At 51.1% G+C, this 22,121-nt stretch overlaps 9 protein-coding genes across 11 annotated transcripts; 5 read left to right on the forward strand and 4 right to left on the reverse strand.

Moving 5' to 3' along the window:
• Window positions 1-266: 266 nt before the first annotated feature.
• H257_00818 (hypothetical protein) lies at window positions 267-724 on the reverse strand (the record flags this gene model as incomplete). Its single annotated transcript, XM_009823705.1, has 2 exons — window positions 267-344; window positions 470-724. 2 exons carry the CDS (start codon window positions 722-724, stop codon window positions 267-269), a joined length of 333 nt encoding a protein of 110 aa, XP_009822007.1.
• Window positions 725-3,747: 3,023 nt separating this feature from the next.
• Window positions 3,748-4,872, forward strand: H257_00819 (hypothetical protein). Its single transcript, XM_009823706.1, has one exon. It carries the CDS (start codon window positions 3,803-3,805, stop codon window positions 4,790-4,792), a length of 990 nt encoding a protein of 329 aa, XP_009822008.1. The 5' UTR covers window positions 3,748-3,802; the 3' UTR covers window positions 4,793-4,872.
• Window positions 4,873-5,723: 851 nt separating this feature from the next.
• Window positions 5,724-6,271, reverse strand: H257_00820 (hypothetical protein; the record flags this gene model as incomplete). Its single annotated transcript, XM_009823707.1, has 3 exons — window positions 5,724-5,738; window positions 5,817-6,038; window positions 6,203-6,271. The coding sequence occupies 3 exons, from the start codon at window positions 6,269-6,271 to the stop codon at window positions 5,724-5,726; spliced, it is 306 nt and encodes a 101-aa protein (XP_009822009.1).
• A 257-nt stretch (window positions 6,272-6,528) lies between these two features.
• H257_00821 (hypothetical protein) lies at window positions 6,529-8,462 on the reverse strand. The gene has a single exon (XM_009823708.1). The coding sequence runs from the start codon at window positions 8,452-8,454 to the stop codon at window positions 6,742-6,744; it is 1,713 nt and encodes a 570-aa protein (XP_009822010.1). The 5' UTR covers window positions 8,455-8,462; the 3' UTR covers window positions 6,529-6,741.
• Window positions 8,463-8,846: 384 nt separating this feature from the next.
• On the forward strand, window positions 8,847-9,363 carry H257_00822 (hypothetical protein). Its single transcript, XM_009823709.1, has one exon. It carries the CDS (start codon window positions 8,885-8,887, stop codon window positions 9,287-9,289), a length of 405 nt encoding a protein of 134 aa, XP_009822011.1. The 5' UTR covers window positions 8,847-8,884; the 3' UTR covers window positions 9,290-9,363.
• Window positions 9,364-9,385: 22 nt separating this feature from the next.
• On the forward strand, window positions 9,386-12,081 carry H257_00823 (hypothetical protein; the record flags this gene model as incomplete). The annotated part of the gene is made up of 14 exons (XM_009823710.1): window positions 9,386-9,561; window positions 9,621-9,660; window positions 9,717-9,815; window positions 9,861-9,994; window positions 10,052-10,273; window positions 10,331-10,466; window positions 10,519-10,587; window positions 10,643-10,710; window positions 10,777-11,030; window positions 11,082-11,334; window positions 11,405-11,464; window positions 11,543-11,605; window positions 11,695-11,763; window positions 11,817-12,081. The coding sequence occupies 14 exons, from the start codon at window positions 9,386-9,388 to the stop codon at window positions 12,079-12,081; spliced, it is 1,908 nt and encodes a 635-aa protein (XP_009822012.1).
• Window positions 11,933-16,202, reverse strand: H257_00824 (hypothetical protein). Of its 3 annotated transcripts, XM_009823711.1 has the most exons (13): window positions 16,033-16,202; window positions 15,943-15,967; window positions 15,854-15,861; window positions 15,473-15,803; window positions 15,017-15,422; window positions 14,464-14,550; window positions 14,303-14,380; window positions 14,127-14,249; window positions 13,526-14,077; window positions 12,764-13,032; window positions 12,561-12,684; window positions 12,331-12,482; window positions 11,933-12,268 (listed from the first exon to the last, which is right to left on the reverse strand). In XM_009823711.1, the coding sequence occupies exons 1-13, from the start codon at window positions 16,164-16,166 to the stop codon at window positions 12,140-12,142; spliced, it is 2,418 nt and encodes an 805-aa protein (XP_009822013.1). In that variant the 5' UTR covers window positions 16,167-16,202; the 3' UTR covers window positions 11,933-12,139. The 3 variants fall into 3 exon arrangements, with proteins under 3 accessions (XP_009822013.1, XP_009822014.1, XP_009822015.1); XM_009823712.1 differs by lacking the exons at window positions 15,943-15,967; window positions 16,033-16,202 and having other exon boundaries at window positions 15,854-15,882; XM_009823713.1 differs by lacking the exons at window positions 11,933-12,268; window positions 12,331-12,482; window positions 12,561-12,684; window positions 12,764-13,032 and having other exon boundaries at window positions 13,204-14,077.
• Window positions 16,203-16,844: 642 nt separating this feature from the next.
• H257_00825 (serine/threonine protein kinase) lies at window positions 16,845-19,537 on the forward strand. Its single transcript, XM_009823714.1, has 13 exons — window positions 16,845-17,106; window positions 17,159-17,496; window positions 17,562-17,634; window positions 17,684-17,713; window positions 17,760-17,792; window positions 17,844-17,921; window positions 18,008-18,079; window positions 18,424-18,512; window positions 18,567-18,628; window positions 18,682-18,850; window positions 18,926-19,080; window positions 19,148-19,257; window positions 19,308-19,537. Exons 1-13 carry the CDS (start codon window positions 16,918-16,920, stop codon window positions 19,449-19,451), a joined length of 1,542 nt encoding a protein of 513 aa, XP_009822016.1. The 5' UTR covers window positions 16,845-16,917; the 3' UTR covers window positions 19,452-19,537.
• Window positions 19,538-20,167: 630 nt separating this feature from the next.
• Window positions 20,168-22,078, forward strand: H257_00826 (hypothetical protein). Its single transcript, XM_009823715.1, has one exon. It carries the CDS (start codon window positions 20,182-20,184, stop codon window positions 21,835-21,837), a length of 1,656 nt encoding a protein of 551 aa, XP_009822017.1. The 5' UTR covers window positions 20,168-20,181; the 3' UTR covers window positions 21,838-22,078.
• Window positions 22,079-22,121: the final 43 nt, after the last annotated feature.

Here is a 22,121-nt window from a genome sequence, read left to right on the forward strand (position 1 = left end):
AAACGCCAATTTTGCCGTCAAATATATTGCCGTTGAAGTCAACACGGGGGCGGGCAATCGCCGCCAAAAACATAACTTTTGTTATAAATCGTTTGGACTTCACAAAACGAGCCGCCACAGCTTCATCCTCGTACACGTAAAACTTTCTCTTTACTTTTGTCAAATAAAACCATTTTTCGTCAATATGCACATAATCGTGCATATCGTCAAAAATATGATTTCCATTCGACAAAGGTTGAAGGAAAGAAATAGCGTACCGCAGGCGTTCATGGATGTTGCTTGGAGTCAAAAATGGATTCACGTAACTCGAACGAGCCTTGAGCCGGGGACATTCGGCCATGTGCCTAAGCACCGTCGTCCTTGGAATATGGCATGCGTGAGAAAGCAAGTACAGCTCTGTAAAATAATATTTTTCAAATTCGATAATTCGATAAATTCAAAGAGGTATACCTCGGATTTACGACGAAACATCGGCGCTGATGTGGCCTTCACGGATGGAGCTCTGTCCACGGGCCCACACGCGCTGCACTGTGTCGGGGTGGCAGTTGTGCTGTCTGGCTAACTTGACAATGGCACCTCGAGGCAGTATGCCAGAGGACGAGACAGCAAGTAGGCTTTCGTAGATGGAACGACGCTCGTCGTGGTCGAGGTGGGTTTTGCCACCTTTTGGGCCACGGGGGTTGCGCGGACGGTTGGCAGTGCTGGCGGTAGGTTGCAAAGGCATGGTTAAGGGTAGCACGAAGGTCGTGTGCTGTGCAGGCGTGCTCAAAATGAATTTTGATCAAGCAGTGATGGCCTAAAGTTTGGACCAAACGACACGTCATTTTTCCCGCCCAGTATCTCATAAAAAAAGCTTTAGATCACTCTCAAACTACCCAATCAAAGCTGAGATCTTGCGCTTTCTTGTGCACATCGCCATGCGAATTGAGCGACATTTAGAAAAATGCCGCCAATCGGAAGTCGTACCCTGCAACTATTTCGGACCAGAGTAGTAACTGTGTTACAAAGTTGAATAAATACCTGGTGTTTTAGCTAATTCACTGGGGTTCTTTCTAAATGCCAAATACTAGTAACTCTGAGCAATAATAATCACATGTGATGCTGAAGTGACCAAAACACCTTGGCTATTAATTCCATCGCGTAGTACACGCTACCTGCATGTACTATGCGATGGACAAGAAAATAGCGTGGTTTTTTACGATGTGGCACAATACGTACATCGCTGCACGAGCATGTCCTCGCTGTGTGTCATTTGTAATATCAAAAGTTGTTCATGGTGACCAGTAAATTGTGCAATTTGGTCCCGAGAATAGCAGATATAACTTCGACTTGCACTGTAGCTAGGCATAACTAACGTGCTTCTGGTCAATCAACATGTTCCTACAACTCGTATGGCCTACGCATTGTGCTAGGACCTAGGGCAGGTCGCTGGCGAGCAAGCACATTGGTAGTTACAGATATGAAATTTTCAGTTCTCCCTCCGTCCCACAATACTTGCGTAGATCAGAATAAAGATGTACAGCTCCTTGAATAAAATATCAAACACCTCAAAACTTTATCCTACGCATTGAATACAGTGTTATGCGTTGAGCGAGCGACACTCGCAGTAACTTTGCCTTCACCTGCTCGGGGGTATAGGCCATCGTCCTGCCCACCCGACCCTTCTTTCCGCTCGAAACCGAGACTTTCATGTTGCCGGTAGCAACTCCCTGCTGCTTTGCCTGAGAAGAAGACGTGGCGGATGGTAGAGTGGTGGCAGTTGTACTTTTGGGCAAGCACCTGCGCAACGCCCTTTGGCAATCTTGCGAAGGAGGTCTTACTGTTGTGGAGCAGAATCTCCCCAAGGTTGGCCTCAAGGTCTTCGTTCGTTTGTTAACACGCATTATGAATGTTGGTCACTAATTTATATGATTTAAAGTATGAGAACTTGTGAGCGACTTCTGTGAAGGTTCCAGTGTATTTTACTGACTCATGAATTGACAGGACTTGGTGCGCTTGTTCATGTGGACCAATGAAACACGTGAAATTCAACGAAGGGCAGACGACAGACAAGTTTGAAAATAACTTAGAAATATAATGACGAGTTATTTCCCCCCTCCCCAAGACTACGCAAGTATTTTGGGACGGAGGGAAGCATATGCCACTGTGATTGGATAGGATTGTCCAATCCGTGTGCGATGAAAACCTCAAACAAAACCATCATAAGCCAATCATGTGGAAGCAAAAAACACGACAAGCGACTAAAGAGTTAGTAATACTAGTGTGGTGATTACTTGAAGTCCAGTAAACAAGGTTAACGTTAACGATTCTGTTTATTGGTGGGCGGGCGCAGGCCAAGTACTGGTACACCAAGCTTCTGTACTGTTCTACCTAGAGCCGGTACGAGTAAAATGTAATCGATCCAACATTTGCAAACGAAACGTTTCGTCATCAGAATGAACGAAGGCGTCGCCACGATTTGGCTACGTCAAACGTGGCAAAAGGAAATGTCTTGCACCTTGGACAGATGACGTTAGTACTACTACAGATTCAACCCAGTACTACAGTACTACTTGTAGTACTACTAGTACAGTATGAAAAATCTATTACTACTTCATTAGTAGTAATAGTATTATATTAATAGTAATATTAACTCTATTGCCTTCTGATCGTTTGAAATGTTAGTACTCGAGTAGTTTACAATACATATTGGTCCCAAAAGTACTATAATAGTAACGTTACTACAAGTAGTGTTCGATTTACTATGGAATTTGAAGGTGTTCAAATCACAAGCTTGAAACGTCTCAATCCTTCACCCCTCCACGTCGACCTCGCCAAACTTGATTTGCAATATTAATAGCACTAATCATAGTAGTACCTAACACTACTACTGTGGTTATCTCGACACAACGAACGCTCGGAATAAATGGCCGCGAAGGGCACGGCTAGGTCGAGAATTGCGTCGTCGTTGTCCATGACGAGCCACAAGCATCCATTTCCTCTTAAGTTCGAATTGGTCCAATGTGGTGCGGGAATTCAAGTAACAAAGCAGCAAATCTCTTGCTCTTGCTATTAAAACTAAAAATAGTACCATGTCAAACTAACCCTGTATCTGCTGAAGTAGGCAGATTATCTTCTCACTGTTCGGCACATCATACGCACTTAGGGCATGAAGGCTGGATTTTGTCCACGGAGCAATCAACAGAGCTCCATGCTTCTTTGGCGACACGTCAGTACAAGCAAACAAGCAACTACCATCTCAAGAACAGTTCCCAAGCACATCATTGACATCATGTTCATTCTTAACCCCAACATCACGTGAACGTTACAGTAAGCCTTCCACGTCACGAGCGCAGGGTACACTTGTGCTGGCCATATCAAATGTCTTGCTCGAGGATGTGCCACGCCATGCACGTGGCTAATCCTAGCCGCAGCTACAAAAACAACGCAAGTTGCAGTGCTGTCTATGATTCGGCATGTCTCAGGTTGTGCAATTCGCAACAACTCCATCTTCCACGTCACGTTGGGTAGTCATTTGGATGCGTTAGGCAGCTCTCCGTCGGGTTAGCACATGTGATAGATTGCCAAGCGGTGTAGGCTGCCTTTAGCCAGCTATGGGCCTACGGTGGTTATCGACAAGGACCGCAGCCTTGTTTGGCGGCCTCGCACACTGACACCCCATGACTCGAGTAGGTGCGATAGACACAATTTTGATACGCACTTTGTGTGGAAAAGTCGTCACAGTCTGAAGCTGACATGGGGCACAACGCACTTTGCATTTTCGCACCCAAGTTCATTCAGTGCCAAGTAGTTGTCGACGATAATGATGCACGTGGACCTGCTCCTAAACACCGCGTCGACGATGCGATACCAAGATAAGGTGGCCATGCCGCAGCATCCCCAGCAGCAGCCGCATTACGTCGCACAAAGCAGAAGTTTACCAAGCTTGACGACACAAGGTCAGCACGGCGGCTGCGATGCCTGGTCCTTGCCGCCACCGACCGCCCACGAGAGCCAGAGATACCACCACCATCATTACGACCTGCCGCCTCCATCGATGTCTCCGCCGTCAGCATATTCCACCATGTATGCGTCACCCCAGTACGAAGCCAAGCACAATCCCAATACGCCACCCAGTCGATTCCCCCCGACACTTCACCAGCCCCCGACTTTGACTCTTGCGCCGTTGCACATATCGACAGATGTGAAGCCCCTTCCGTCTTTGCATGAGTCGATCTCAACGCCCATGGCGTGGACCAGCCATCATCATTCATGGCGAGTGCTTCCTTCGATCCACATCAAGGAAGAGCCCGTGGCGCGCAGCCCTGCCGTCAGCATGTTCTCGTCCGTAATCAACGCTTCCGCTATCCAGCGCCGTCTGGCCATCGAGCGGCGCAACCTGAAGCGAAAGATTGTACCCCGTCGCCATCACTCGACTTGGCCAGACATGAACTCATGTAGTCCTATTATTGTGGACGTCAAGAACACGAAGAATCGCGAGAGCGCCGCGGCATATCGGGAAAAGCGCGACCGGAAGATGAAAGTCATCTTGGCCGAGATCCACCGCATCCAAGCGGCACATCCGTCGGTGGCATTCGATGACTGGATACCCGCGAAGCTACCCAAAAGCGAACGACATGAGGGCGAATCGAAAGAGGACTACCGTCGACGCACCAACCGAGAGTCGGCCGCGGGGTCGCGGGAACAGCAGAAAGAAAAGCTCATGCACTACACACAACAAGTCATCCGCATGCGCGAGTTCACGTCCACGGCACCGTGCGACGACAGCCGGAGGGACGTCCAAACCCAATAATAATATTTACAAAATCATCCTAGTATCAACAACCAACCCTACGCAGTAGTTATTTGGTCCTTGGTATTGTTGAATGCTTCAAGCACACTGAATGTACGTTGACATGTGAAGCCCATCTGATGACAGGCAGGTACGAGGATTTCCAATGGGTCTGTGGCTCTGCACCACGTCGCCTCAACCTTGCCACACGATCGTTAGATTCATGCGAGCTAAGACTGCATCATCCCTAGTAAGGTTCTCTTGATGTAGTCATGAGTACAATACTTCCATCTCAACATGACTGACGATGTTGTCATGCATCGTTTATTGGGCTGGCCCGTCAGTGCAAATGCCAGTGATGCAGTAGACAGTTCATTCCCCCCCAGGTCCACGATCGCATGGTGGTCGCAACAACCAGGAGGTAGCCTGACTTGCTTTGCTCTCTCTCAAGTTTGTCGAACTGATTGGGTCCAAATTGTAGTCGGATGGCACACGACCTTTGTCAGACAACCAGCAAGCACGATCGAGCGATCCATCGATCTTCTGGGTGTATAAAACATATGTACTGTGGTGGTTCCTCTTGGACTTTTCTTGTTGAGTTATCCAACAGTTAAGGATATACTGTACCGTACATCAACAGGGTTGAGCCCATCAGCGATCCGAAACGTGGTGATTTACATGTAAGGCGGTGACGGTTGGCACAAAGGTGCGTAGTTAACACAAGAGATCCATGTGGGCAAAAGTGCCACGGACTGCAAGTGCGCGAAGCTGCACGCTTGGTCGGATTGCGTGTGTGTAGTTAAGTCGTACTACCGATGGTGAAATAAAGATTGCACAACGATTTGTGGGCCATTCGTCGTCGGCAGAGTCTGTAGACTGACGCACAAGGCCAATCTATACATGTCCCTATACAAGCCTTTTGTCATGTATCGTCGTCACCCCCATGTACCAGCTATTGCACGACAACCTACCACATGTGCAGCACAATATGGTCGTGGTATAATTTATGTGTTTGCAGGGATATGTACAGACAGACGAGCCTTACAGCTGCGCCTCTCTCGCCAGATCGACCGAGAGGACGGCGAGGGGGTGCGACTAATGCACGTGCAGGAATCACGCGCTTGGAGTTTGGGGAGCTGTTCCAGGTCGTGGGGGCGTCCTTGACACACCGAGCAGGTTGCTGCTGGATCAAGTACCGCGCGGCTGCTCGCTTTTCCGCACGGTCAAACGCGCGGGCTCGCTCAGAGGGGGGGCACGTGCTTCGAGGCTACGAGGGTGGAACAGTTCCATGCACCCTCCTTGGGGGTGGCATTGGTGGGAGGGGCGTGGTGCACGATGTGTGGAAGAACGGAAATTCAGAAAACGTGTCACATGTTTGTACCAATGCTGTGAATTGCTGTGTCACATGTGTTCGAACAAATAGCCAAGGACGCTGGAGGACATGATTTGGAGGATCCGCGGACGGCCAACACGGGACTGCGGGAGGGGCTGGGGCGTCATTGCTAGCTTGGCTCGGTGGGTACCAAGTGGCCACGACTCTTTACGATCCTATTATTACTTCCAAGTAGTACAAAGTGATGTTGTAGTCTGACCATATGTTGTCGTACGGACGACCAATGGTTGGTTGAGTAAGAGTGTTACAGTAATTGTGTCGACAACGCAATACAATTAAACACCATGACATCGTCATGGCAGTGCGGCACGCATTGCACACCTGATGAAGCGTATGCGAGTAAGTTGCTGTGTTAGTACTGACGTCACTCGAGAAATGATTAGTATTTAGGGAACGTTACATTGAAAATTCTTTGGTCCAAGCTAGCTAACAAAGGTTTCACTGTGAACAAAAGTCGCTTTGAAACGGAAGCCCTATGTACTGTAGCGTCTTGGGTGGTGGATGCTCACCATTCAAACACCGCAGCCAATCATTATATGACAAATGTACGTACGAGTTGCCTAGTGCAACTCTGGTCCTAGACGTTGACCATATCCCCTTGTTGCGATCGCCGTTGCATCTTTGGAGTCAGTGACATCGCTCGCTTCATGACGCTGGGGGTGTGGTGGGGCGCCGACCCGAACTGCATCACAGGGCTCTTGTACGCCTGGGAGGTCATCATCGCCTCATTCTCATACGCGAGCAGCTCACGCTTCTCTTCGTCGGCGGCGTTGGTCGTGTCCATGACAGACGCCGACTTCTGCGCATAGTCGGCGGCGGCGGCCCAGTTGACGCGGCAGAGGCCCCACATCAAGATGATCGCTTTGACCAGTTCCCCAAACCCATCGGCCCACCAGAACCCGGCCAAACTCCAGTCCAACGTGATGGGCAAGACGTAACTCAGTGGCACGTACACACACCACGACGCAATGTTGTTGGCGATGAGGTTGACGTTCGACATGGACAGCGCGTTCAAGCACGCTGTCATCATGAATCGACAGAATGCTACGGAAATGCACAAGCAGAACACTATCAACGCCGACCGGCACATGGCGATGATCACTGGATCGGGACTCCACACGCGGAACAGCGACTCGTTGAGTAAGAACACGCCGAGAATCAGAGACAGCCCTGTCCCAAACAAAATCATGGCGCCTACTGTGAGCACGCGCTTGGCGGCCACGGCGCTGCCCTCGCCAAGGTACCGCGACATGCGGATCTGGGTCGCGGTGCTGAATCCACTCACGAACGAATTCACGACGCCCCACACCCCGTTCAGCACAGCTTGACAAGCGGCGATCTCGGGGCCCAAGATGCCCGAGAAGGCCGACGTGAGAGCCGCCGATGCCCAGTCCACCACGGATGACGCCCCCATGGGCACGGCCAGCGGCAGGAACACGACGAGCCGCTCCTTGCTCACGCACTCCCACGTCCACCCGCCCCAGTACTTGACATGGTACTGCTTGTACCAGATCGTGTACATGACAAACATGAACAGCTGCAAGCAACTGGACACGACAGTGGCGATGGGCGACCCGATGAACCCCAGGCCGTCGAACCCGCACGCGCCGTAGATGAACACTTGGTTGAACACAATGTTGAGCACCACCGTGATACCGCTGCAGACGGTGGCAGGCATGATCACCCCCTGGGCGGCAAAGTACGTCGTCAAGCACCCGTACAGGTACTGCGGAATCAGCGCCAACGACATGACCATGGCAAACTTCTGGCCGTACCCGACGGCTTCGGGGTCGTCCAGCGTCAACGCAATGATGTGCCCGACAAACATGTAGTACACCATCACGGGAATGGTCCCGACGATAGAGAACACGATGCACGTCTGCAGCCAGACCCCCACGAGGGTGTTGTTGCCAGCGCCGTACGCTTGACTGCACAACGTACTGATGGACGGAATGGCGTTTTGGATGAATGCCGACGGCACGCCCATGTACACGCCTGCCAACGTCACCCCCGCAAGCTGTTTCGTGCCAATGTGGCCTTGGAACGCAGCGTCCGTGATCGTCATCACTTGACGCACCACTTGTCGAAGGGACAGCTGGAACGCCATGCTCGTCAGCTCCATGGCTTCTTGCTTAACAGGAATGAGGTCGTGCTTCTTGGCGGCATCGTCGTCGTTGTCGTCGTGGAAATCATTCACGGACAGATTACCCCCGCGGCCGTACATTTCGATCTCGGCATTGCTGCCAAGCTTCTTCTTGACCAAGCTTGTCTTTTCATTTGGTTTGTCCATGGTAAAAGTGCAAATGCCAACACCTTGTCACGTTACCTTGTCACGTTCGATCTTTCGTATACATGAGTTGAAGTTGTTGCCACTCCAGCCTCGGTATTTGATTGGTCCATATTTTGTCCACCGATACTTCCTGCAGTCCATTGCATTGATGCTACGCCATCCTTCCGTCGTTAAATAAAGGGAAAATGCAAGAATGAAGACGTCATTTTGAAACTGTGGTTTCTCAACCCAGGGTATTCACCCACTTCAACGTTTCAGCAAACAATAGAAATATTACGGTATTTCCAATTTTCGAATAATTCGGGACGTCTGGGATATTAATTTTGGCGCAAAAAAGACAAATTTGCTGTCGATTTAGACTCAAATTTCATCGTTTTGAGCGATATTTTAAGGCAAAATCTTGATTTTTTGTGCATGCACAGACGGCTGGATGACTCAAACTGGTACTTGCGATGCGCGGTTGGCCCAATTGGTGTATCGAGGCATGATGACTGGCGTCCTGTGGACCGTTTCCATCGACACGTACGAGCATCTCGGTCTCGTTAGCAAGGGCAAAGTGCCGCTGAACCCTCGCTTTCTTTTCGCTTCCACCGGCAAGAACTGCGTGGCGTTCACCATGTTCCTCGGTACATTTGGAGGTGTCTCGTGTGCGGCTGAAAAGTTGCGCGGTCAAAAGGACCCGCTGAATACGTTTCTTGGTGGGTTTGCATCTGGCCTACTCCTCACATCAAGCCCTGGGACCCGGGTATCTGCGCGAACTTCCTTCCTCACGGGTTTGACTTGCGCCACGTTTGCCGCCGCCATCGACGCGCTTTCCCACGACCACGATGCATAAGCCCACGAAAATGATTAGTTATTTTGCTAGGATAGCGAGGTTTAAAATAGACATAATCGAGCGTTTTGAACGGAGTTTTGCCGATACGATGGCAGGATGACCAACAAGTGCAAGGTCCGCGTCCACGACACAGGGAGCAGTAACCGGGTGCACCCACCCAGTCACCTTCTGTCCCCGCGACTCACGTCGCCTCGATGTCTTCGGCCGACAACTGCCGCGCCGCGCAAGCTCCTCCTGGCACAAAAGTCGCCTTCGCCATTGCCCTCATCCCTGTGAGCATTCCATCGCCACCACGACCGTACATGACATGTGTATATGTACCCCATGGTAGAACGTCCAAAACCAATCAATATGACCAAGGCACTGTCGAGGTATGCTTGAAGTTTTGGTGCATTCCAAAGGTAGTGTAACGGGATCCACTCGGTAGATCCTGCCGACAGTTGCTATGAAGCCGACCTTGATCCCGTCCGAGGACTCAACGCCCCAGCAGCCAGCGCCACCTACACGACCTGGTTCCGCCCTCAAAGTACCGTTTGAACACTGTCAACGATGTCTCAGCCTTGCCTTGTAGCCCCCCATCACCCCCCGCCAAATGGCCAAGCGACCGCACACGGCAGCTAACGCCTTGACCGTTGTCCGGCGGAGTGCCATGTCGAGTCCGTCCCCCACGGCTGCACCCTCCCCGCCGCCGCCATCACGTCACAGGTCTTCTGGGTTGGTTGTTTATTGTATCGTCGACTCATACGTGGGTGCAATACATAGTGTCGAAGACGCAGCGGCGTTGAGGTCGTTCCATCGGTTGCTTCAGGACGACGACCCAGCCAAAGCCCTCCGATCTGCCTTCTTGACGTGGGACACGGATCGAGATGGCGTGGTCTCGGAACAACAATGTCGAGATATGTTTACGAGCATGGGGTGGGCGGCCAAGCTGGGCGACGACGCCACCGCCCACGTGCTCCAGTGCGTCGTGCACCCAACGACGAGGTATGTACGCCCAAGCGTAAGTACGTCCGAGCTAAACAAACAATGGGGCGAGGGCAGACTCGTGGCGCTGGCCGACTTTTGTCGGTGGCAAGAGGTCGATGGCAACGCCAAGCATAACGAGTTGCAACACCGGCAAGTGCCGCCACTGCTAACCACCCGCGAGACCATCTCGATCTTGCGCAAGCGATACGATGTACGAATGAACGACCTGAATTCGTACGAATCACGTCGTGTTGTGGCTGCAGAAGGAGTCCCTTGCCACGGTCTTTCGAACGTGGGATGACACCAAAGCTGGCCACTTGACGCCTGCCATGGTGCTCCTCCCCCCCCCTCTCTGTTGGTTGAGTATGTGTTGATTGGCATTCGTAGCTCGCGCACAACTTGGCCAAACTGCACATGGCGGTGGAACCCAGTGTCGTCCATGACCTAGTGCACACGTACGTACGCCTTGCTGTCGGGATGTCCTATTCTGCTCTGACTAGTCTTGTTTGATGTTGTCTTAGTTACGACGTGGACAAGGACGGGGCGTTGGACTTTGCCGAATTCAACGCATTTCTCGACGGCCCGCAAATCGACGGCCACGACCGATCCGCCGTCATTGAACGGAATCGGACGTTCAAGTCGTCCGCTATAGTGGGAACAGCACCGCCAATCGTCCAACCCGGCGCGATGTCGAACGCGGTCGAGTTGCTGCGGGATGCGACGGAAGACGCCGCGGCGGTCGAAGTGGCGGAGCGAGTGTTTCAGAAACTCAAAAGTGATCACGCGTCACCCGCGACGAGTGCTCATGGACGTGTGTGTGTTGTAGCGTACAAGTCGCGCATTGCAGACGTATTCCGAGAAATGGACGAAGACGAGAGCGGCGTGCTGTCGTACGCCGAGTTTCGGCAAGGGCTCAAGCACAAGGGCATTCAGTTGACGGAGCAAGAGTTCCACCACCTCATGACGGACGTGGACAAGGACAAGAACGGTCTCGTAACGTTCCAGGAACTGTCGGCGCACTTGAACGCGTGTGAAAAGACGGTGCAGCTGCACTTGGCTTCCGTTCCTCGTCTCACGAGGTCCCTGTCTGTCTGTGGCTAGTTTGGCTCGTCCCATATCATTCTCACTCGCGTCCGTCTCAACTTGTAGTTGGACCGAAGACGACTCGACCAAAGGCAAACTCAAGTACAATTTCGACCAACTCCGACGGTACTAGTAGTTTCAGATATATACATGCACGCCTCGTCCTCGCATCGACTAAACCCCATGTCGATTGTGGAGTATTAGAAAAGTGCGGGCGCCAACTCGACGGGGCCGCACGCCCCACTACGACACGCGACTACTCATCACGTACAGTAGTAGTCCACCGTTTTGCATCGTGCCTATAATGGAAAAATCATCCCAAGACATATATATATATATATATCGTGTGTGCGTAGCGGTCCCGCGAGCAAACATAACGCTTGTCAAGCTGATGCCACGACGAGGTTTCACGTGGAATCCAACCAGTAAGTCCTGTACACCACCATCCTTCATCCAATTTTCTTGACGGCCCTTCAAGATTTGGGCCGTGTCCAACTTCGCCCAGCGTCAGCGCAAGCGACAAAGCCGCCCGAGCTTCGGTGCACGCCATGAGACAGCGCCGCATTGCCGACTCGCGCCATGGCCAGGACGTGTACACCGCCATGGAGCGCCTGAAAATGCAAATGCTCAACGACAAGAAAGCCACGTACAGTCCACCAGAGCGCACTCGATATTACTTAAAGTTACAGCAGCGCGCAGACCACGATGCGACCGCGTGGGAGTTTGGGCCACCACACGAGTAAGGAGTAGGAGACCACCGATCGACTACTAGTAGTAGTAGTACTAAAACCACCCCTCTGGTCAATCTTTGATGCGCACAAACGTCGAGTCTTCGTCCAAAATCACCCGCCACTCGCCTGGAAAATTGATGCGCTCGGACAAATTCAACTCTGAAAACGACTTCAAGCTATGCCCGATAGTGCCTGATTCCTACAAAATAATAATTATCAACCAAATAAATTTATTATTTTTGACTGGTTCTATAATAATACCTCGACGATCATGTGCGAGCACAGTATGTCTGGGTCCGTATCCGACCGGTACAGCGTTCGAGAGTACCGCCGACGAATACATTTTTCCCCGCGAGGCCAGTTGTGCCATTGGATCACAATTTGATTTTGGTCGTTGCGCCACGCTTTGTACCCTACAACAGCATTTTCAATATATATATATATATATATATATATATATATTTAAATTTCTCGAGATCACATTTTATTACCCGCCATGGCCCGGCCTTGCATGCCCCCCGTGCTCATTCCAATGGGCGAAAAGGACAAAAACATGGGGTCGCCGTTGAGCAAATACGGGGTCAGCGTCGGAATTAGACTTTCGTCGAATTTCATCTACCATTTTAATAAATACCTTGTATGTATATATATTTATCTATATATACATGCATAATAGACAATAGTTTGGACATACCAAGAGCTCTGAGGGGGTTTCCACGAGCGTCCAATGCAGTAGTATGAACGAGCCCAAGACCCGAAATAGCCACGACGCGCTAGAATGGGTGGGCGCTTGCACCCGCCGCCATCGGCCAGTCACGCATGTTCGCGACACGAACGACGGCGTCATGTCCACGGGCTGCTCTTCCGACTTGACGAATTGGTATACTTGGCGGAGTTGGGTTACCAGTTCAAAGTACCCCAGCGGTTCGTTGTCGGAGGACTCGTCGGAAGAAGATGATGCATCTGAGGATATATAAATATGATATGTTGTCGATTTGATACAAATTTGGGGAGGGGGTGCAATCGAATCGTGCAAACCGATCCACAATCGATCTGATTGGTTGAATTTCATTTACAAGGTTTTGATTGGTTAATACTTTTGAGCTCGTCTGAAGTAGCCAATCAAGTCGATTTAAATTCCAACGAGAAACCACACACCACCACATTCGAAAGCACAATATATGTTGTTGGGTTATTCGAAAATCGACAATATTAAACAATTGAGCCAATCAAGTTGCAGAAAAGCACCAAATCACATCCAAGATGTATGGGACTTCAATTCGTGTGATTATTCGTACACATGATTCAATCATAACCTATACAGACATGCAATCCAAACAATCAATCGATGGGGGTTGGGAGAATACACATCTTAATTTTTACGGAAAGGACACTATATATATATATATATACATCCTCCCGATTTTGGATTGAATGTACACAACTGGTGGCGTACCCAGTTGAGATACCAACTCGAGGGGCAAGTTGCGGCGCAAGTACGCGAGGAACGCCGCGCATTGCATGCGTTTCCTTGGAAATACATAGCTCTCGATCTCTTGCTCAAAGAACACGATAATGTCTGCGTACGCTTGGTCCAGCAGCTCCGGCTTGAAGATAGACGCCGCGTGCGAATGCAGAAACGACCGCAGTCGCGCGATCATGCCGGTGCGGATGCAGTGGCGCATCGCGTTGAGGCAGAACGTCAGCACGTGGTCGTACGAGTCGTCCGTGTCGTGGGTGCGCGGCCGGCACTCGTAGATGGAGATGGACTCCCACTCGCCAGATCGGACCATGAACCCGTGGAGGGGCGACGTGGCCTCAGCCAAGTCGTCCCATCTCGTGCCGTCGAGCGACGCGAATGAGATGATTGACGACGCCACGTCGTGGATCTGGCTCAAACACATGGCGCGGTCGATGTAGTCGTACCGAGACACGCGCTGCTGCTTGGGGCAGTCCTTGAGCATCCGGCAGTAGTCGTCTTTGATCAGGTCCGAGAACAAGGTCACGACTACAACATTAGTGAGTACTACTAATAGTAGTACTACTAGTAGTCGTACCACCAGAAGGCACGGACGACGGCACGGGCGACGACGGGGCTGTGGGTTTGGGGGAGTTGGGGCATTTATGCGGACGATGCCCCACGCATGCCTTGGGCGGTAGAAAGCTGGAAAAGCTAAATGCTGATGCACACACATAAGTAACGCGATCGAAACGGGGTAGTAACTAGTATTACTAGAGGGAGCAATCGACGGCACTGGCGACGAAGGTTTGCACTCGTTGCCGCCACGTGTAAAACTGGAAAAACTGTACGCTACGCTCGACCCATAGCCACACGATAGGAGTCAGCGACGAATAAGCAGGCAGATATCGATAAACAGATAGGTGCATACATACCACAAGAATTGGAGGTCGACGGTACCGGCGACGACGGGGCGTTGTGGGGATGGGGGAATGGGTTCATAAAGCTCGAGAAACTGAACGCTACAGCAAGAATCAAACGATTTAGGATTGTTGTGATTTTTGTGATTTATTCGCTATAAAAAACTTTTAAAATTCGCCTGGTTTGTCGAATCGATATTGAATCATCACGCTGGAGTTCTGATTGGTTGAATATACTTGTCCTTTGTGAAGAGCCAATCAAATCATCCACTCAATATTGGATTAGCCAATAGCGTCACTATTCGTGATTCGATTCGACGGGGATTGGAAATTCGTATCGAATCCACAATCTGATATCAACACAACCAAACGAATGGACACGAGAATCATATCTGCAGACGTATTGAGCCAATCAGATTGCAGAACACCATCACCAGCATCTCGAATTAGTGTTCGACCTAAATTAGTGTGTGCTTACAATCCAACATCTTGGGTAAAAGGACCATACATGCATGGCGGCTCAAGTGGCGAAATCACCAAGGAACATTTATAAGCAGGGCGGACTTACTGCTGGAGGGGGTCGGCGACGCCGGAGCGGACGGCTTGACGGCTTGCAAGTCGTCGACCGACGTGTTGGTTTTGAGTCGCTTGGGGGCGTGCTCTTGTTGGTCGATGCCTGAAAATGTTCGAGGTCGCGTCGGCTCGTGGCGAAGAAACGACTCAAACGATGGCATTTCGATCTTGATGGGTGGCGGGGGGGGCAGCATCCGGACGTAGGGTGCCGGTGGTTCCGATTTGACTAGGGCGAGTGGGGGCGACGACGAAGAAGAAGCAACCGGCTCGACTTTGGTGGGGATGATCACTAGCGCCGCCTTCTTGCGCGTCTTGCGGCTGGAGCAGAGCGAGAACGACGGCGACGCTAACTTGGCCACGCATCTCACTTGTTGGGGCGTCGTCTGCTGGAAGACGTAGACCTACCAACACTTGTGAGTGTGTGTGGTCTTCGAAGGCTGCACGGACCGACCTGGAAGCGATGCAACGTCTTGCTGTTGAACCGCGACGACACCCAACCATAGTGCCAAGACAGTTTGCTCTTGTTGATCTCGTAATGGTGGTTGCCGACGGATGCACCGACCATCCACATCCCAAACGGACTAGCGGCCGTCTTCTCGTCGCCGAGAATGTCAGACAGCTTTAGTATTGTGCCAATGGCCACATGGGGCTGCATGCGAGCATTGTCGTCGGCTTCTTCAAAGCGTCCATACACCATTACTTGATGGTCGGTGCATTGGACGGTGATGGAGGACCCGCAAAAGGTGCTTTCACGGTGGGCGCCACAACAATGCGGAAAGCACCTACACCATCGTCATTCATGAACATGCAGACGACGGACGCCGCCGCGTACCTGACGTTCTAGAGGAGGAACGGACGGCGCAAGACACACGGATTAGACAAGGAAACTCAATGAAATGATCGTGGCAAAGCACACCGTACCTTGTGTCCACTTGACCGATTGTTTCTACCACAAGCGTCAGGTCGTTGACACACACCAATCATGCAGAAAGGATCGTCGACATGGCGTACCTGACGTATTCCGACCTAAACATGGGATTCGCAGAGCACTCCCTGTGAACGAACCGGCATGTGTCGCCACCTTTGATCCACGGAGCAGTAGAGTCCTCGTGGCTGGCACCATGTCGAGCGGTAGCTATCGCCATGTCTAGGCAGGCAGGCAGGCAGCAAGCAACAAGAACAACAGTGAAGCGCATATATAATGTTGTAGCAACTCAAACACCTGTGTAAATGGATATATTTATATTCAGAGAACGAAATCGAGTCAGAAATCGACCACATTTTGTCATCATTTGACTGTATAATCAGCAAATATCCCTGAGAGCACCAGTTCCACTTGGTTTTATTATGCGATAGTCAAATGCAGTGTAAACCAACTGGTTCTTTAGAAGGGAAATGATTACGTATGTATAGTGGGACTGGTATTACAACTTACTCAAACCAGGTTGATAGTGAACTTAAGTGTAAATTACTTTGAAGTAATGGTGGGTGGGTGTGATAAATTCTATTTGACGTTACTCCGGAGTATTATGTACAGTACTACTACATGTACTATTAATAGTATTACTAAATCCCTGAGATTGCTGGAATTGCAATGGATCCACGACCTGTTCCAGTCCAGTACGTGTAAGCTTCTAATGGGTTGTGACTTGTGTGAGAGCGGTGGCATAACGGCATGTTCCGTTAATGCCGACGATCGTCGTGCTAGTACTACTACTAGTATACCGGTCCTGACATCTTCGTTTCCCTTGAAACTCTCGTATGTCTAAAAATAAGTGCGAGTAATTTAATCATTTTGGTGGATTTTGCATACTAAAGCCAAGTTGTGTTAGTAATTTTTATTTTGACCCCAACTGGCACCCATTTAAACGCTATACCATCGTCACTTGCATCATCATGGGCTGCATGCAATCGACCGATGCTTCGGGCGGCCTACCTGACTCGTTCCTGCGGAACCTATCGCAGCACCACCAAGGCTTGGATGTCTTCGCGTACTACAAGGTCGTTCGGGAGCTTGGGACGGGGGCGTTCGGCGTCGTGAACCTCGTGCAGAACATCTCCACGGGCGACCAGTACGCGATGAAGGTGAGCGCGCGTATAGGACCTGCCACGTCATGAACGCATGTACCTACACTAGGTGATTACGATCGGCCCCAATGCCAAGGTATCCGTCCTTCGGAACGAAATCAACTTGTGGCGAGGGCTCCAGCACCCGAACATTGTCCGCCTGGTTGAAACGTACGAGTCTCCGACGCACATCCACATGATCATGGAGCTGTGCACGGGGGGGCACATGCTGAACGCGGTCAAGACGCGGAAGCAGGCGTTCCCCGAAGACGCGGCCAAGGAAATCGTGCGCAAACTCACGTCGAGCATTTACTACTTGCACTTGAAGAACATTTGCCACCGCGATATCAAGCTCGAGAACATTCTGTACGAAACCGACCAAGACGGGTCCGACGTCAAGCTGTGCGAGTACGTCTGTCTCTCCCCCTCATCTCGTCCACACGATGAGTAAATACATATACGTCCTTGCCTAGCTTTGGGGCGAGCACGCTGTTCCGCGACGGAGTCCTCATGCAGACGGTGCTGGGGTCGGTCGTGTACATGGCGGTACGAGATCGCCGCTTCCGTCGCGCGTGTCTGACTTGTTTTTTCATAGCCCGAGTTTCTGGAAGGCCAGTACACACAAGTACGTAGCACCTTCGATCAACAACATTGGCTGATGGGGTTGATAGGCTTGCGATATGTGGAGTTTGGGGGTCGTGATGGTACCAAGGGGGTCTTACATGACGATGTGAACATGATCTCTACCTAAATAGTACATGCTCCTGAGTAATTCCATGCCGTTCCATGGCAACACGGAGGAAGACCTGATTGAGTCCATCTTTGCTGCCAAGGTAGTGTACAGACAGACCCGTAGGATTGCTTTACAATGGGGTCTTGCTTACAATGGTCATGGCATTGTTTTTTTGCTTACGTGTAGCTATCGTTTCAAGACGAAGTGTGGGCGGACGTGTCGGTCGAAGCCAAGAGCCTCGTTAAGAAGCTCCTCAACGTACGTTCTACCTTGGCAACCCCACTATGATGTATTGTGGGCATATATGTACTGATATATATTGTATATTCGGTACATATTTCCAGACCCCGTCGAATGGACTATCTCGCCGCCGAAATGAATCACGAATATTGACGCTATTGGCTAATCCAATTGTTTTGAGTGGATTATTTGATTGGCTCTTACAGAACCGACAAGTATATTCAACCAATCAAAACTCCCACGTGATGATTCTATATTTTGAGTAGACAAACCCCCACGCGCATTTTAAAAGTTTAGAGCGAATATATACAATATTATTATCTTTGGAACTCTGACAAAACCTATGTGGTCGACTGTCGTAGCCGAATGTTACCGAGCGGTATTCGTCACTGCAAGTGCTACGACACCCGTGGATTGCCAGCGCCAAGACCAACAACCTACCGACGCAAGAGTACGTGGTGGCTTGTTCTTTATTTGCAATATGCTCATACTGTTTATGTGGTAGCATCGATCGGATCATTGCGCAACTGTCCGAGTATGCGTCTTACAGTCGCATGAAGCGAGCGGGTACGTCCGTCCGTCGGCGTCCAGAGGACCGATGTGTGCTAACGTCGTTGTAGCGCTGTTGGCCGTGGCCTTTTGCTCGCCTTCGATCGATACCACAGCTATCCGCAAAGCCTTTGACCAACTGAATGTCCTGCACAATGGCGTGCTGACGCTGAAGGACTTGGAGCAGGCGGCCTTGACGGACCAGTACCCGACTGTGGATTTTGAAAAGATCTTTACAAGGTACGTACGATACTACAGTATTACTGTATTGGGGGGGTTGTCTAGTCTTGGTTATTGAATGTTTGCTATATGCAGTTTGGACATTGAAAACTCCAACCAAGTCAACTTTTTGGAGTTCGTGTCGGCTACCATGACGGTCAACCTCCAAGGCGAAAAGGTACTGCGCAAGGCGTACGGGCTGTTCAGTCCGGATGAAACCAAGGGCGGCATCACAGAGCTCACGCTCGGCCGTACGTTTTATAAGTGGATTGCTACGTCATGGAGTGTAGTTGTATTCACAAGTGCTGGCATGTGTAGGTGTACTCGGTCATGATTTCGACGAGGCGTCTGTTAAGGACATGATTCGCACCGCGGATGTGGACAAGGACGGCGCGATCAACTACAGCGAGTTTGTGCATTTGCTTGAGGTAATGAGTTGGTTGTCCATGTTGCCGTGTGATGATCATTGTTTTGACAGGCAAAACCTGTGGGAAAGCAAAACAGTGCGCGCCGAAGCTTTCGCATCAGCAGCAGAAGGAAGCTCACGCAGCAAAAAAGCAATGACGAAGACTCGAGGGTGTCCAACGAGCCGCAGCCGGAGAAGGGGCCCAACCGAGTCTAGTCCTCGTGGTGGGAGGGGGGGGGGGTGTACAAGGGAATGAAAACGTGATGCAATCAATATATCAAAACAGGCTTTGTTGACGACCACGTATCATAGTATACATATATATACACTACAGGTTGTGACCATCGAGAACACTCACTTCATTCGCGCTAGCGTTCGACAAGCTGAGAGGCTAGCCCCACAATCATCAGCGTGATTGCTCAAAGTGTTAGCGTCAATGGGAAATTTAAGCCACACCGAAGTTACTCATCAGATATTAAAGCCAATCACCATGCAGAAACACACATAAACAAAATTCATTGGTCAAAACAACATCAATGGTCACAATATTCATCGAACTTCGTAGTAGGCCCTCCAATCATATTCCAATAATATGATTTACTTCGATTCGAGGTGTGGCTTAAATTTCCCCGTTCACTGTACCAGTAACGTTAACGTTATGAATATTGATTGACCTGCTCCAGCTTGCCCCACGATGTACTGTACAGTACTGTACAGTACAATAGGTGCTCGATCCACTTCTATGGCACTCCGGCCAACCCAAATACTTAGTGTCCGTAAACATACAGTAGAAGTGCCCAAGTATATCCGACGGCCGGTGAATGAGGTCAAATATACCGGTTTTGTGCCTGTGAATCCTGTCGCAAATACCTAAATACCCGACGTATCATAGAAGGCAAAAATGGAAGTGGTTTGTGTGAAGTGTGGCATTTGAAGAAAATTCGCCATGGCCGCTGAAAAGTCTCCACTGCTCAAGGGCGGTGCGCCTTCCGTCGAGCTCAAGCAGGCCCGAGATCCTCTCCAAAAGCATGCGCGTCAAGCGAAGGTGCCTCTGGGCCAGGAAACGTTGGACGTAGCTAGCATGGCGCTGCAGATATCCCTCCGACAAATGGTGCGTCAGGTGATGACCATCACAGACGCCGCGTTCCTAGGACATATTGGCACCAAGCAGCTGGCTGGCGTGGCGCTGGCGGGCATGTGGATGGGCGTGCCGTCGGCTTTCGTTCAGTTCTCCATCCAGGCCATCTCCACGTTGTGTTCGCAAGCGTATGGCGCGGGCAACCACGACCTCGTCGGCGTATGGCTCCAAACGGCCATCGTGTTTTCGGTGCTTGGGTCGATTCCTGTCATGATCTGGTACATGTACGTGGGCAACATGATCGCCCTCACCATGGACGACGCGGAAACGGTGGCGTACGGACGCGAGTTTGCGCACGTGATGGCGCTAGGGTTGATTCCGCAGTACGTGTACGGGGCGTTGACGGCGTACTTTGCAGCACAGGGGATCATCATGCCTGCCACGATCTGCAGCATCGTCACTATGGGGCTCAACATTGTCCTGAACCAAGTGCTGATTCACGGGGTGGACGGACAATGGGGCGGGCTCGGGTTCGTGGGGTCGCCACTGGCCACCGTCGCCAGCACCGTGCTACAGCTGGCGCTGTTTCTGCTGTACACGGTTGTGTGGAAGGGGTACCACACGCCGACGTGGGGCACCGGGTGGACGTGGGAGTGTGTCAAGAAGGACCGGCTCGACGTGTTCTTGGCGTTGGCGATTCCCATGGGCGCGTCCGCCGTGGTGGACTGGGCGTCGGCTACCGTGGCGGGGGCGTTCTCCGGCTACTTGGGGCCCAATATCGCCGCGTGTCAAGCTGTGCTGAACGGTCTCTTCGGCGTCGTGAGTGCGTTTGTGAGCGGATTCGCAACTGCCACCCAAATCCGCATGAGTCGATACCTTGGTCAAGGCAGCGCTGGCAACGCCAAGCGCGTCTACTTCATTGGCGCCGGTCTTGTGTTTGTGTCGGCGGTGGTGCTGCTGGCGGTGGTCGTAACCTGTCGCCGCTTGTTGTTTGGCATCTGGAGCAGCGACGTGGTTGTGGCGGACATGGCCAGCGACGCCATCGCCGCGTTTTCTCTGTGCATTTTGGTCGCGTTCGGCCGGTTCCTGCTCACGGCGTGCATGAATGCCGTGTCCAAGGCGGACTTGAACCTTGTGGCCAACAACATTGCGTCGTGGCTGGTCTTTGTGCCCCTCAGCTACGTGTTTCCCATTCGATTGGGATGGGGCCTCGCCGGATTTTGGTGGGCGGACGCGCTGGGCGAGCTGCTCAAAGCCTCCATTTTGCTCTACGACATGGCCAGCTTGGACTGGCATGCCGCCGCCGACGAAGCCCAGCTGGCCGCGGAAACGTCCCTCGCCAACGACTACGGCGATGAAGACGAACACCGCGAGCTGAACGCGGCCAAAAACGAAGCCCTGCTCTTCACCCCGCGGAGCTTCAAGAGCCCGTCGATCAACATGACTATGACCCCCCCTGTCACCCCCAACGACATGCGTCGCGCCATCGGACGCTCCCGATCAGCCGCCAATCCAAACATGTAAATGCCTCAATATTTCATTGATGCATGTTAACATGAGTTTTGGGTTCTGTTGGGATAAACCAGAAATCAGTTGTCGGATTATAATTTGTCGACAAATATTATAATTTTGTTTGTGGAAGTCACAGTCAGTGGGCCAATATGTATTGTTCTGGTCACACGTGTAAAGCAGCTGTGATTCCACGTTTTTCGACACCAAAAGACACTAGTAGTAAATATTAAGAGTATTAATACATACCTCGAACATAATTGTACCTAACATTGCCCATCCGCACGATTGCTACATCA

The sequence above is a fragment of the Aphanomyces astaci genome (assembly GCF_000520075.1).
Source record: "Aphanomyces astaci strain APO3 unplaced genomic scaffold supercont1.1, whole genome shotgun sequence".
Classification (NCBI taxonomy): domain Eukaryota; phylum Oomycota; class Saprolegniomycetes; order Saprolegniales; family Verrucalvaceae; genus Aphanomyces; species Aphanomyces astaci.